This window comes from Mycetomoellerius zeteki, unplaced genomic scaffold, assembly GCF_001594055.1.
Source record: "Mycetomoellerius zeteki isolate Tzet28-1 unplaced genomic scaffold, Tzet1.0 scaffold106, whole genome shotgun sequence".
NCBI lineage: Eukaryota > Metazoa > Arthropoda > Insecta > Hymenoptera > Formicidae > Mycetomoellerius > Mycetomoellerius zeteki.
In genome coordinates this window covers 2,717,924-2,733,672 of record NW_017255975.1, presented here as the reverse complement: position 1 = coordinate 2,733,672, position 15,749 = coordinate 2,717,924, and the positions used below count along the sequence as shown (strand labels likewise).

Sequence of the window (15,749 nt, the reverse complement as noted above, 5' to 3'; positions counted from 1 at the left end):
TGTTGAGAGTTACAGAATAAGATCTTTAGATAGGTAAATGTTTGTTACAGAATAAGAAAGACGATTTTAATGACGAAACCAAATGAGGAATGTAATTTTGTTCGGATTAATGTTCGTTTAGCATTAATAACGATAATAATTAAAAAGGACTCTCGAACTTTAAAAACTTTTAAAACATTTTTTATTCGTTTGGCACATAAAAAAATTCTCAGCTAAAGCATATATCATCGTAAATAAAAAAATAACAGTATTTTAAAAATTAGCTAGTAGTTTCTTGTAAATACTTATTTTACTTTAAATACTGTACAATTTAAATATATAATAAAATGAAGCTACAATATCCATATTTCTCAGTGCTCTAAAACAACGTGGTTTATCTATCTTCAATGTTTAAAATATGCAATTAATAAATAATAAACAATTGTCTCGGTTGTTTGAAAAGTAATCTGAATGTTTGTACATCTATCTGACAAAGCAACAAAAAATTTTGAATATTGCGCAAGATAAATCTATAGGCGATATCTGTAGGCTATATCTCGTCGGAATTTTTCGCAAATATAAATTGACGACAAATAATTAAGGAATTAAGTCTTATTAATATTTATTATATAAATAATTACCGATTAATATGATATTAATTAGGAGACGATAATGTTACTTTTCAAGAATAACCGATTCTGTCACTCAATTGTTGTTTCGCCAAACTGCTAATACATAATAATAAAAAAAACATCATATGTTATGAGTTATGAGAAACATTACGTCACAATATACATAATACATAAAAATTATAACAAATCGAGACTCTCGCAGGAACAAGATACTCCCTAAAGGAAAGCTCAGTACGACAGCTTAATGTAACAAACTTAGCTTAATGTTAATACAGTTATTTGTCTCACCACAATGGTATACGTTTGCACTCACGTTCTCAGCTTAAACGCGACACGTGTCTATAACGACAATAAGCCGGCTCGGCAAGCAGAAGACATAATATTAGACGCTTATTGGTCCGTTTCGTGTATATCCTATTGGTTAATATCAATCGACGTAATACAAAGAACTGTCCCTTGGAAACTCGTGTTTAAAAACTGTTACCATTTGTCGCGTTCAGCAGAATGTTTATTTTGCAACTGTTGGAATTAAGTCTTTTTCGCGTGTGTTGATTGGATACTTTTAGATATAAAGGACACTTCTGTTTCAATGAAGAAAACTTCAAGTTAAAAAAATGAACATTCTGTTGAATGCGATCAATGTCTATTTCTCAACATAAAAAATTATCTAAATATTTACTTCTTCATTCGTGGATTCTCCATTTTCATCGAAACATGTGGAAATTCTCATTATCCTATAATTCAATTCAACGGATTCCTCAAACCGGATATGCAAATTGAGTCATCCACGTTGTCCATGTCATCAAAATACAGATTATGAATTTTCTGTTAAAGTTTGCTAGGCTCTCAATATTCCTTCATAACATTGCTTTTCTTCCTCTGTGAAGGAAGATAATATTGCGTTAGGGAAAAAGTCTTTACAAGTTGGAGCATAATTGAAACATATTTTTTAAATTGTTTACGAACCTTTTATTAAACCAAATATGTGCCGTTTTGATCAATGATCTTTTGTCATTTTTCGGGTAGAGCCATTATTTCATCGGAGTAGAACTTCTGTGATAATTTCTCGGTAAAAAACAGAGATAAATGACTTTCGCAGGCCTCTTTTGAAGTCAAGTTTCCTTTTTAAAAAAAGAGCGCAAAAGCCGAAACAAATGGTAATCAGACGGTGCAAGATCAGGACTATACAGTGGATGCATCAAAACTTCCCAGCTAAGTTCTTTCAATTTTTGTCGAGTCATCAAAGATGTGTATGGCTTATCGTTGTCATGATGGAAGACAACGCCTTTTGTATTGATCAATTCTGACCGTTTTTCTTGACAGTTGGCTGCGTTCGGAAACATCACCCGGGTGCCCCCGTGTATCGTTTTATTCTTACTTAACATTGAGTGAATAACAAGGATGAAACGACACGCGAGGGCACTCAAGTGATGTTTCCGAACGCAGCCTTGTTGACAGTAGAGAGATCAGAATCAATCGTTTTGCCTGGCGACAGCAGTTCATCATGAACGATTCCTTTCCAGTCCCATCAGACACACAGCATCAATCTGCAGGGCTTTGCGATTGTTTGTGGTGTCTCATCTCGTTTCGACCACGACCTTTTTCGAACATTATTATATCCATATTTCATCACCAGTTATCAATCTTTTCAGAAAAGGCTCAATTTCGTTTCGTTTCAGCAGCGAATTGCAAATGGAAATTCGATCCATTAAATTTTTTACCGTCAAATCATGTGGCACCCAAACATCGTGCTTCTTTGTTATCCAGCATTATGCAAATGCGTCAAAACGGTTTTATGATGAATGTTTAGCTCCTTAGCTATGTTATGGCTGCTCACATGACGATTTTCTTCAACTTTTTGGAAGATTTCATTGATATTTTCCACAATAGGCCGATCACAATGACTTGCATCTTTGATAACGAAATTTCCATCTCGAAATCGGCGAAATTAATACGTTGCCAGGGTCGATTGGGAAATTTTTTCCGAGTTTTGTATCACACCGGCCCACACATAGTCAAACGCACAGAGACACACACACACACACACTCACGCACGCACACACACAACCAGAAACAAAACGAAATATTACTTATAATATTATAGGCAAAGGATTGTAAGAATTATAGCTTTTTATTTAGTTATAATAGCTGTAATTACAATAATTTTTTATTTTATGATTATAATAATAATTTACTAAGATAAGAACTTTTCTGAGCAAGATTGTCAATAATATTATCATTGTCTAATGTGAAAAGAATATCCTTTTCTATTAACATCAAAAGAAACGCATAATAATCTAAATGTTCTTATGACAGACAATTTCTTAATCTATTTACAGTGTTGGAACAGATACCGTTTGAAAGATATCTAGATATAGATATAGGTATTGTGTGGGAAAAGTATTTAGATATAAGTATAGATATACTTTTTACAATTGCCTAGGTATAGATACAGATATAAGTAAAAAGTATCTGAAAATTTAGATATTTTTTAGGTACTTTCAACAAAAAAAAAGGAAAAATGGGGGAAAACAGGAAAAGTAGAAGTAATAAGCAACGTAAATTAAATATCACATTTTATTTGTTTATTTTAACAAAATCCAGACGATAACATTAAAATCGGTTTCATTAATAGTTTTAAATAAAAATCGAGTATTATTTAGTTTTACTAAATAATTCTATTCTTCAGTAGAATAACTATGATTAGTTCCATAACATCGATATTATAACTTCGGCGTAAATCGAGCCGTGTAAACGTAGTCGTTGTCAATTACGGTCAACAAGTCGCTTTGCAGTTTTGCTGGTCTTTTTTGCATTCCGACCACACTACACGCATGACGCACACCAATTAACGGCACTATTCGCCATTTGCGCATGTGCGTCGCACATCATGACAGTCGAGTGTCTTATCGCGGAAGGATTTCCTGCTTTCGAAGAATTTTCAATCATTTCACCTGATTTCACGAGTGTCCTTCGAACGGAACAAATGAATCGATCGAGCGAGAGATAAGTGAAAGAATAAATTCGACCAGGGAGACTTTACGATAACGAAAAGAAAAAAGTACGAAACTGAAAACAGGTAAGTCGTCCAGGTCGTCCTCGCTCTTATAGGTTGCCTTGGCCTTGAATTTAACTCGGATATTTTTCAAATACACAGCTCAAGTGGTGCTATTTCATTTGTGCGTTTTTGTCGTACGACAAATTTTTCGAGCTTGTTGATTGACTATGGGATAGAGAGATCTGAGAGGACCTCTGTTTTATACACATTTGTCGTACGACAAACACGACAAAAATGCACAAAAGAAATAACATCCCAAGGAACACACCAAATCAAGAGAAAGTTAAAAACTTTATTTTAACATCGTGAAAGTAAGAATGACTTTTTATTACAAATTTTGACTATTGACGTTAAAAATCGAAATAAAATCATTTTGAGTTTTTATTGATTCTTAAGGGGATCCTAAAGCCGTCTGTATTATCAACTAAATCGTAATTTTTGTATAACAAATACTTTTTTCTCTTTCACAGATTCTTCTCTCTCTCTCTCTCTCTCTCTCTCTCAAATCCTTTTCCAGGATTAAAGTATACACATTAATACGTGTTTGTCAGGTGGAATTTATGCTGTGCGAGTGCATTAGTTGAGGTTAAATAACGGTGTTTGTCAATGACATTCGAAATGTCACAAAATCACTGTTTCAAAAAGTACATTATAATTTTTCGAAAATTTATTTTATCTAAAAAAAGAAGAAATATTCTTTCTTTGAAAATTATGTGAAAAACTTGGATTCGACAATTGTGCAGGAGGCAGAAAGTAATGTTAATGGAATATGTGAGGATGTTTCCTATGCCTATCATTTTGGAAATATATTTTAATATGATACACGTTGAAAAAAGCATATGGATGAAAATTTTTTTTTTAATTATGTTCTTTGCACAAATCAATATTAATTAATCTTTTCACATTTGTCTAGAAGTAAATAACAAACCGGTTTAACCTAACTAATTCAACAAAACAACAGTGTCCTACCGAGCAAATGAAAAAGTTTTTAGGTCGGATCAGTCGCGCGTTTACACCGAGAAAACAGACAACCTATTTGAGGTGAGGGCGCTAAAAAATTCGGCCCGGCAACAGGTCGGGTCAGGTATCAGAGTGGCTACGTTTACACCGTGCGCTTATTCCGCGACTTATACGATAAGTGTCTTCGTTTAACCTACAAGATAAACAAGGACATCTGTTGTATAGGCCGCGGCCTAAATGCACGGTGTAAATGTAGCTAGTGTTTACAGTGTACGGCCTAAATAATGTGACCTAAATAAGGTCGAATTTGGGATGTAGGCCGCGGACTAAACGTACGGTGTAAACGTAGCCAATGGCTACGTAGTTCAATGTCCACGTTTTGTGGACATAAGGCGCTTCAAAATAAGATTGCAGCTAAATTCCGGGGACTTTGATAGATAATCCTAAGTGCATTCTGTTTTATTCATGATGCGCATGATGTACCATTTTTTATTATCCTTTAACCCTTACCGTACTAATATGGGTAACTAGTGACTGAGCGATTCCTGTTCGTGCAAGTTTCTCGCAAGCTCGGTCAATCCGGCGCTTGTTATTGCCGCGTAAAAAAAGTTTGGGATGGGGGGGGGACCTGTGCGCGGCGGCGCGACCCCGGCCGTCAATCTACCTGTGATTGGCGCGCGATTCAAATCGACGTGAGAGACACTAGTGACCCTGGTGAGTATACGATGTTAGCTTTTTTGTGAAAATAAAAATTGTGTCAAAATCATTATAAGTGTTCTATTTTCATTCTAAATTAATGTCTGAATGTTTGTTTTCATTAAAAAAATATTTTTCTAAAAGAATTATTTACTTTTTACAAAATGGATAAAGTTGAAGAGGCGAGCGACATTATTTTACGAGACAGCGAAATTGATATTTTTGGAGAAGAGACAGACAGCGATGAGGACTTTATATTATCGGAAAGCGAAATCGAAAGCGAAGAGGATGGACTTGATTATGATGACGACTATGATTGCAAAACGTAAAACTTTTCTTTTATACATATTTATTTGAATATGTATTTTTATTTTATATTTCTTTTCATTAAAAAAGACATTATATTACACAACAAAATAAAAAAATGCGTATTTTAACTCGATTTTTTTCTATATGTCCCTTACTGAAAATTACTCATATTCATGTGTTCAAATAATTCAACTTTTTGTAGAATTCGAAGTTCTAGTATTTTTTTTTCATAACTTCATATCTAAACTACAAAATCCTGGAGTGATTTTTTTATATTTATTATGAAAAGTTATAATTTTTTAAATCAAAGGCCATTTTTTTCCAACTTACGAATCTTTCGGTAATTATAAATTATACTACATTTTATTATTTTCCAAAATGAAGAGTTAATATTTATTCTAGAAAGTTGAAAGTATGTTGATGAATTTTTAGAGATTTTTTTAATTATTTTGAAGAGGTGAAAAAACGAAGAGATTCTAGTGACCCTGGTTGGTATGGATGAGGCACCAAATTATAGATGGTACAGCAAGGGTATTTAGTGAATAACAAGGATAAAATGATATAGCATGCACATATCATGCATGAAATGGAAGGGGGGGGAACATTCTCTGTCATATTTCCACTGGTATTCTGAATCTGAATCCAAAAACACTTGCAACAGACTCTTTGAAAGATGTCTCGATTATTCACCTCGAATGCCTTAAACTGTTAATGTTCGCATAATTTCGAGATGTGGCGCCCGCTTTAACATGAACACATCACTGCGTTGTTTATTCAGCACATTCCTGCGATTGCGATACGATAGTGTAGTGTCATGCTGTAATCAGTTACACTCGTCGAATAGCGAATGCGTGTTATCTGAACGATTTATTTTCATTTACCCAGTTAAATGGATCATCTACCGCTTGGCGTAATTATTTTCGGTTGTTCGGCGATGCTGTTCGTTCTAACGAGAAGATACTTCTCGTCCCGTAGGACGAAGTTACCGAAATTGCCGGAAACCTGGTGGACGCCCGGCACTGAGAACTCTGTCAACAATGATGTCAGACCATACAAAGTTTCTTTTTCCGAAGAGGTATTCGTAGGATGGCAAAGTTATTTTATAAATTAAAGTAACAGTTCAATTAGAGACAATTAATTGTTACAGATAATAAACAATTATTATTGTTTGTAGATGGTAAACGATTTGAAGTACCGATTAAAGCATACCAGACCTTTGACACCACCGTTGAAAGACGTTGCCTGGAATTATGGCACTAATACCGACGCCCTGCGCAAACTTTTAGACTACTGGACGAACGAATATAGTTTTGACGAACGCGAGAAGTACATAAATCAGTATTCGCATTTTAAAACGAATATTCAAGGTACGAGAATATGATCAACAATAGAAAAGTATATACATATAGCAAGTATTCTTTTGGATACTGAATATTTTTGTAATCTGACGTCAGAGGATCAATCGTGTAATTTTTTTCCTAGAATGAAAATGTAAAAAGTGAAAATGTTTTGTATGTATATGTATATTATATGTACACACATTAGACATAAAAATTTTCACGTTTTTGCTCTAAAGAAAAGTTACATGATTGATACTCATTAAATATTTTAAGCTTTGCAGGCTATTATGAAGGATTGCAGAATCCTTACTATTATATAAAGATTTTATTTTTAACAGGATTTATATAATTCTATTTATATTAATATAAATTCTATAATTTTACTTATAATAAGATTTTAAGATATAATTATACATTCTGTTGTAATTTTATGTGTTTTATTTTATTTCAATACTATTGTACATTTTATACACAATTTCATATATCGATTTAAGTCAAATAAAATCAAAACGGAATCTAGTAAATAAGTATTCGAACTATTTCCGATCTGAGAATTCAATTTTACATATTTACAGAAATCGATAAGATGATTTCAGTATCGAAGTTAATTACATATATTCTTATATTATTTTTCAATGTTATATGTACATTGAGTTACAGATTAACATGTACATATTTTGTATTTAACACAGGATTAGACATTCACTTTATCCATGCAAAACCAAATAATACAGAAGGAAAACGTGTTTTGCCATTGCTAATTGTGCATGGATGGCCCGGCTCCATAATGGAGTTTTATAAAATTATTCCATTACTGACCTCACCAAAACCCGAGCACGATTTTGTATTTGAAGTGATAGCGCCTTCGCTACCTGGATTTGGTTTCTCCAGCACAGCTACGATACCTGAACTTTCGAGCATTCAAATGAGTGTGGTTCTCAAGAATCTCATGTTGAGACTCGGACACGATAAGTATTATGTTCAAGGTGGCGATTGGGGTTCCTCCGTCATTCACACTATGTCATGTTTATATCCGCAACAGTAAGTTTATTGCTTAAAATTATCAATTAAATCTGATATGATGTCTAACATTAAAGATGTATTTAATAATGATTATGTTTGCATGTTATAATCAGGTTTAATAACATAGTTGTCGATTACTGCTGTAAAATATATAAACGCTAATTTTTTTATATAACATAGACCTTCATGGACGTTCTAAAAACGTTCAAAGGATGTCTTAAGAACGTTTAGAGTACGTCCTATTGTCTGAAGTTTCCAGAAATTTTGAAGACATTTATTTTGATAAAGTGCGTTGTGTATGTTAAACCTGGTTTTATGATAACTAGCATTATAAAATTGGATTGGACTAGCGTTATATAACAATTTACATCAGTAGTTATATAATAACTACTAACGATGTTACTAAACTTGATTAATAGTGATGTATGTGTTATGCAAATTGCAGCGTCTTGGGTTTGCATTCCAATTTGTGCATAGTGCTCAATAAATGGATCCTACTGAAAAAAGCATTGACTTCTTTTAAAGAATCGTTTTTGCCTTGGGGAAAAACTAAAAAAAGAACTGGTTTGTCACTGGGAGAGACTGGATATTATCATATTCAAGCTACGAAGCCAGATACTGTTGGTATGCAATGTATTTATATTATACAGCTATAAAAAAAAAGAGTTTTGGAGTACATTTATATTCTATTAAGTGAATGTGTAAGAAGATTTTGCACATATTTAACGAATAAAAATCCAGTATCTTTCAAAGCGTCGTATGTTTTAGGAGTTGGTCTAAACGACTCGCCTGCTGGTTTGGCGGCGTATATCATTGAAAAATTTTCAACCGGCACAAATCCGTCTTACAAATATAGAGAAGACGGTGGATTTCTAGACAAATATACATATGACGAGTTAATCGATAATCTGATGATCTATTGGGTGTCGAATAGCATTACTACAGCCATGAGAATATACGCTGAATACTATACCGAGTCGAATAGATCCTTGGTGAGGATCTTGGAATCGTACGTAATTGTTATTGCAGTTGTTATTATTGCAACGCTTAAATGTTAAATATTAAACGTCTTTTTTTATAGAACACCGATAAAGGTTCCTAGTGCTTGTGTACAGTTCCCTCACGAAATCATGACTCAAAGTCCAAACGAACTGAGAACACGATTCGTGAATCTTTTACGAGTTACCAAAATGCCTCAAGGAGGTCATTTTGCGGCATTTGAAGAGCCGGAGTTACTCGCAAATGATATATGGATCTCTATTAATAAGATGGAAGAGTGGAACAAAAAGCACAGGGAAACAGTAATTTGTCAACAAGAACAGGATAAACGTAATTCCTAAATGAAGAGAGTTGCACAAACATTTTATTCGAAAGCGAAACAGAAATTATAAAGAAATGATTAACTTTTATAAAGATTGTCTATATATATATTTTTTTAAAACAAACGTTATTCGAAAACAAAATAAATTATATATATGTATGTATATATATATATATTATGTAAGATAAATGTTTCAGTTTCTTTATATCAAAATAGATTGTGTTTAGTTTAATAAAGTTAAGCCTCTGCAGATAATTCAAAAAGATGTAAAATTTATTCCTTTCCTCTCAGGATTTCCAAGTACTTCCAACGTTCCCGATAATGGGGATCGAGTACCCTGTTTTTCCATTCATCTTTTTCGCGCGAAAAGTAACATGGTTGGCAGCTCTGATTAGCTGTCATCCTGCTCGTTGTCACAAACATGGCGATGATGGTGTTCGTTTAAAGAGCAGCGACGCGTTTTCACTCCCTTTTAGCTGCGACGAATCTTTAATTGTTACTGGTGACGACGAAGAACGCAATGGGCAATGCTGATACAAAACTGAACTTTCGGAAGGCTGTGGTGCAATTAACGTCGAAAATTCAGGTACAGACATCCGCTTATTTACTTGACGAATAACATATGATCGGTGGTAGATCGATAGAAGTATGATTTCTTTCTCTCTCGACGAAATCTTGGCAATCACTGAGTCTCTGTGATGAATCCAGAATATCTGCATTTTTTATTTTATATATACATAATGTCAATGTGTTAAGTAAAAAAAGAATTAACATATGTTGCCATAAAACTTTATATTGTTGATAAAGAGATTATTGAAACATGATAATGTAAGCTGTTTTAAGATTTGTCCAATTGTTATAACAATTACTGCTATAATAAATTGTTGTAAAAATTATGTATATATATATATATAATAAAGATTAGATTTTTACTCTCTGCACATGTCAATACTTTTAATTTACCTAGAAACTTTATAACAAATTGATCACAAGAGGAACAAACTTTTGATTGACTTATCGTTTTTATCAATTTTAGTAAGTTAGAATAAGATAATATAAGTTAGAATGAGATGGCATATAAAAAAAGACAGGATATGTATCCTTTCTTACTCTTGCTCATTGTTCATTATACTTTATTATATAGAATCTCTAATTTTACCATATTAAAAATTTGGATTCATCATAATCAGGTTAAATTAGAAGAGCCTGAAATATATATTATGTATTGAACGATGAAGATTAATGAATCTATCAGAATGTTCAAGTTATCATATCATGTTGCACATAAGTTTTATTTTTATAATTGTACTGACAGGTGATCGATGCATCGGACGATATATTCTGGGATCAATTCTGGTCTGAGAATGTGACCAACGTTCAGGATATCTTTACCCTGATTCCGGCCCCGGAGATTCGTGTGTTGAGAGAAGAGGCACCTTCCAATTTAGCCACATTATGCTACAAGGCGGTCGAGAAGTTAGTCAAGGCAGTTGATAGCAGCTGCAGGACTCAACGGGAGCATCAGATTGTTTTGAATTGCTGCCGCTTGCTGACACGCTTGTTACCCTACATATTCGAGGATCCCGATTGGAAAGGCTTCTTTTGGTCCAGTTTACCTGGCAAAGATGACGAGGAGAGCTTACCATTGGCACATTCTTTATTGAATGCACTTTGTGTAAGAGATATATTTAAAGTAGATAATGACATATTAAATGTTTATAATTAAATGTCTGTAATTTTAGAGAAATCTAAAATGTATGTATTTTAATTATTATTATTAGTAAAATTATATTATTTGATAATTAATTAGCGATGTTTAATATTTTATATACAATATGAGAATATATGTTATAACAATGTATATCTATAGTTTATAAGGTAATGTCTGAAATTTCTATTTTAGGATCTATTATTTTGCCCTGACTTTACTGTAGCTGCAAACAGGAAATCCGGTCCGGTGAGTCTCCATTAGATATTGGAGTTTCGATAAGAAGTGCGGAACGTGTTATGCCTCGTAATGTCTTTTCAGGATAAAGCCGATGAGTTGCAGTCGATAGACAGTTGTGAATATATATGGGAAGCGGGAGTAGGCTTCGCATATTCGCCACCTAGGTACCCCATTCTAGATTCCAACCGTACGGAATTGTTGAAGCTCTTGTTGACATGCTTCAGCGAAACCATGTACAATCCGCCGATGGATCTATCAATCACGCCGAACAAATGGATTGAACATTTGACTAGCAGTGAAAACAGGTAATTAATTATTTCAGTATAACCATATGTAATGTATATTTTAGTACTTTTTATATTTATATTATTTGTATACAAGTTTTTCAATCATGGAACAGTATATATCTTATATGTATAATATGTTTAAATAGAACACTAAAATAATCCGACAATTACATAGGACATTTATATGTCCTATCATTATATTTTTTATGTAATTTGTAATTACGTACTAATTACATACGATTGTTCACAGACACGCTTTACCTATGTTTACATCACTTTTAAACACAGTATGCGCATATGATCCCGTCGGATATGGAGTGCCATACAATCATTTACTGTTCACGGATTCCTTAGAGCCGCTGGTCGATGTCGCGTTGCAAATCTTGATCGTAACTTTAGATCATGACACTACTGGTGGAATACCGTTGGAAGAGGGAGCAGTCGGAGACAATTTGTTCATCAATTATTTGAGTCGAATCCATCGCGATGAAGGTAACGTTTTTAATATTTAATTTTATATATTTTTGTATAATTAGACTTTGATTTAAAGTTTTGTTAAAGCAATATATATTTAAAATTAAATAAGGAGTAAGATCAAAAATTTTTTTCTTAGATTCTGAAGTTTAATATGTAATAAATTTTTGGTTAATTAAATGTCAATTTATAGATAAAAAATAAATACATAGAAAAATGAGGAAATATAAGTATTATATAGAAATAGACTGAAATGTATGTTTTTGTTTCCACAGATTTCCAATTTGTTCTAAAGGGTATCACTAGACTGTTAAATAATCCATTAATGCAAACATATCTGCCAAACTCGACCAAAAAAGTGCATTTTCATCAAGAGCTGCTAGTCTTCTTCTGGAAGATGTGTGATTACAATAAGAAGTTCTTGTATTACGTGCTAAAGAGCTCCGACGTCCTTGAGGTTCTCGTGCCGATTCTTTATCACTTAAACGATTCGCGTGCTGACCAATGTAAGTTTTTATTTCTTTTTTTTTACTCATTTATATCATACTGCTTTAATTCAACATTCAATTACACATATGGTAATTGATGATTTCTTCAGGAGAAATACGTAATTTAAAATATCTCAGAATTTGATTGGAGGAGTAATATATTAAATGAATTATATTTTTAATTAAGTAGATTATATGTGTATATTTAGCTTTTCCATATTTGTAGCACGAGTTGGTTTAATGCACATCGGTGTATTTATTTTACTTCTCTTGAGCGGAGAACGCAATTTCGGAGTGAGGTTGAATAAACCCTATACGGCTACAGTGCCTATGGATATTCCCGTTTTTACAGGTGTGATAATTATATTATATTTGCCGTTTTTAAGAGTCAGAACACTATTTTAAATATATTAATTTAAAAAAGTAATAGTATTTGATATATTGTAGATTTGTATTTTAGATTGTAAAATCAATTATTAAAATTATTAATTATTAAATTGTATTAAGAATGATAATAATTCCATTTCAGGAACGCATGCTGATCTCTTAGTCACTGTATTTCATAAAATCATCACGACCGGTCATCAGAGACTGCAACCGCTATTCGACTGTCTACTAACGATTCTAGTCAATGTGTCGCCGTACCTTAAAACACTGTCTATGGTGGCCAGCACGAAACTGCTACATTTGTTGGAGGCATTTAGTACGCCATGGTTCCTTTTCTCAGCACCCACTAATCACCATTTGGTGTTCTTTTTACTCGAGATCTTTAACAATATTATCCAGGTAATTCGCTCGCAAGATGCACAATTAAATGTGCATCTATACAATCACACAAAATATACAATCTATTTTTCTCAATTATACAAGATATTTAAAAGTGTAAAAAAAAGTGTAATTTATGTAGCGTTATCGTTCGCAAATTTTGAAAAGGAACTAATCTTTTCTTTATTAATTTTATAATTTACTCCTTTATATTTTCCAATAGATTGTTTTATTGAAACTGATGGAAGAAAAATATTTTTGAATGTTTTGGAATAGAAATTATCTTGAATGTTTAGTTCAGTTATTAATGTTGCTATATATATAGTTTAGGAATATGGGTCAATTTTTATACTATTATATCATATTATAAATAAATAATATAAATTTAGACCTACCGTTTACTTTCGATTTTCAGTATCAATTTGATGGAAACAGCAACTTAGTCTATACTATAATACGCAAACGGCAAGTATTCCACGCTCTCGCGAATCTGCCCAGTGATTGCAACACGATCGCGAAGTCCCTTAGTAAGAGGCAGCGTCGTCACATGCCTGCGAGTACATCTAACGTCTGAACCTGGCACTTTGAAGGCATCCTTGTTGGAGACTCCCGGTGAGTCTCCTTCTATATATAGACTAACAATTAAGTTCATGGATCTAAATTTGAGAATAACAATATTATTGGATAGAAATTCAAATTTAAAAATAATATAAATTTGTCAAACTAACAGGTATTGAGAACATGACGGAAAAAGAATCTGCGCATCCACTGAGTCCGGCGGTCAGCATTGACATTAATAAATTAATTAATAATCGATCAGAGAGCAAGACGGATATCGCAGAAGAATCAATGAATGCGACCAAGAATTCCGTGGTGCCGGTAAGGAACAGAGATATGAAATTGTTTATTTTTAACTGAAATAAAAAACTATTAACGTCCAATAGTAACAAAGACCGATATATGAACATTGATTAATAAATCCAATCAATAATGATAATCGTAATTCGTTCGCTGTTCAGAAGGGTGGCATTCGTGTGGCTGAGCAAACGAGTACCAATAATATCAATAACGTTAATCAGTGGGTGCCGTCCAGCGAGTGGGTGTATCAGTGGAAGAGCAAGCTTCCTCTGCAGACCATTATGCGACTGCTTCAGGTCCTCGTTCCACAGGTCGAGAAAATCTGCATCGACAAGTGAGCAAGCGTTCTTATTTATAAATAACAAGCATAGGTCTTCCATCTCAGAATGTTATCCACCGACGCTTAGAATCATGTTAGAGAATTCTCGTATAAATAATAAAACACTTATTATCATTTCCATATTTATGTTTTCTTTTATTGATCTTAATAGGGGGCTGACAGACGAGAGCGAAATCTTGAAGTTTCTGCAACACGGTACTCTTGTTGGGTTATTGCCAGTGCCGCATCCTATTCTCATCAGGCGGTATCAGGCTAACGCCGGCACAACCGCATGGTTTCGTACGTATATGTGGGGTGTTATATATTTGAGAAACGTCGAACCACCCATATGGTACGATACAGACGTTAAGCTGTTCGAGATCCAGAGGGTTTAGATAATAATTGTCAAAAGGTTCGTTATCGTTCGCTTGAAATACTGTTTTATTGGCAGTGCGCAAGAAGATGAGTCATCGAACTCGTTATTGTGTGTGTAATATTATTCCTGAATATTAATTAAAATTGAAGGATTCAATGTGACGCTTTCATAAAAACTCTTTAATAGTTTCTTCTGTTTTAAAATAAATGTCAAAATATATTAATAAAATATATCAATTAAAATCAACATGCATAATTATAAGGAGACCTTCGAGTTTCTCCGAAATCTTATAAAAATGTGTTAAATCATTAGAATCCTTCAGTTAACTGAAATTTAACTGATTCCTCGTCTTTTTAGCTTATAAAGATTTAGTGAAATTGACAGTTGTCGCCATTCTTTCAAGTCAAATCAAATTTTAATAAGCAAGAAAGAGGTAAGAATCAATTAAACGTCGGTTAATTTTGACCAATGTTTATGGGAATATAATGAGACACAGCACGACAAACGCATCAAATCACACGCTTTGTTTCGGTTTCTAATTACTTTTTACATGGCGAGAGCCTCCAAAGTACTTTCATCTTGATGTAACATACATGTACTGTATACAAGATCGTAAACGTCGTTTGCAATCGGTATCAGTGATTTATTATTATTATTATTATTATTATTATTATTGTATCCCGAAGACCGTAATCTTATTTTGTATCATAGTAATATATATATACTGTCAGTAAATGGAAAAGATATATATATATATATGTATGTATCGTCGATCTTAAGGAAAAGTCTAATTAAATTAATTTAATAGACGATTATATATATGAAGAGCCGACTATAAATAAAAAATTATATTTTAAACTTTACTCATACATTTTTTCGCGTTTTTATATTTATATGCAATTTTACTGTCATCAAT

The 15,749-nt window shown here is 33.0% G+C and overlaps 2 protein-coding genes across 3 annotated transcripts; both read left to right on the top strand.

The window, feature by feature from the left end:
* Positions 1-3,543: 3,543 nt before the first annotated feature.
* On the top strand, positions 3,544-9,385 carry LOC108723862 (juvenile hormone epoxide hydrolase 1-like). Of its 2 annotated transcripts, XM_018449902.1 has the most exons (7): positions 3,544-3,690; positions 6,520-6,709; positions 6,809-7,001; positions 7,667-8,015; positions 8,443-8,621; positions 8,766-9,006; positions 9,079-9,385. In XM_018449902.1, the coding sequence occupies exons 2-7, from the start codon at positions 6,524-6,526 to the stop codon at positions 9,335-9,337; spliced, it is 1,407 nt and encodes a 468-aa protein (XP_018305404.1). In that variant the 5' UTR covers positions 3,544-3,690; positions 6,520-6,523; the 3' UTR covers positions 9,338-9,385. The 2 variants fall into 2 exon arrangements, with proteins under 2 accessions (XP_018305404.1, XP_018305395.1); XM_018449893.1 differs by lacking the exon at positions 3,544-3,690 and having other exon boundaries at positions 6,467-6,709.
* A 355-nt stretch (positions 9,386-9,740) lies between these two features.
* LOC108722682 (protein HID1) lies at positions 9,741-15,035 on the top strand. Its single transcript, XM_018447902.1, is given in 13 exon segments — positions 9,741-9,904; positions 10,634-10,993; positions 11,222-11,275; positions 11,348-11,571; positions 11,804-12,045; positions 12,303-12,533; positions 12,742-12,867; positions 13,045-13,301; positions 13,696-13,850; positions 13,852-13,892; positions 14,011-14,159; positions 14,300-14,472; positions 14,630-15,035. Coding segments are annotated over 13 exon segments (2,301 nt in total). The 5' UTR covers positions 9,741-9,838; the 3' UTR covers positions 14,853-15,035.
* The last annotated feature ends 714 nt before the right edge of the window (positions 15,036-15,749 follow it).

Coding starts and splice junctions, on each gene's coding strand:
- LOC108723862 (XM_018449902.1), top strand. CDS start 6,524: ATGGATCATCTACCGCTTGGCGTAATTATTTTCGGTTGTTCGGCGATG. Junction 7,002..7,666: donor TTTTAAAACGAATATTCAAG/GTACGAGAATAT, acceptor TATTTAACACAG/GATTAGACATTCACTTTATC. Junction 9,007..9,078: donor TTGGTGAGGATCTTGGAATC/GTACGTAATTGT, acceptor CTTTTTTTATAG/AACACCGATAAAGGTTCCTA.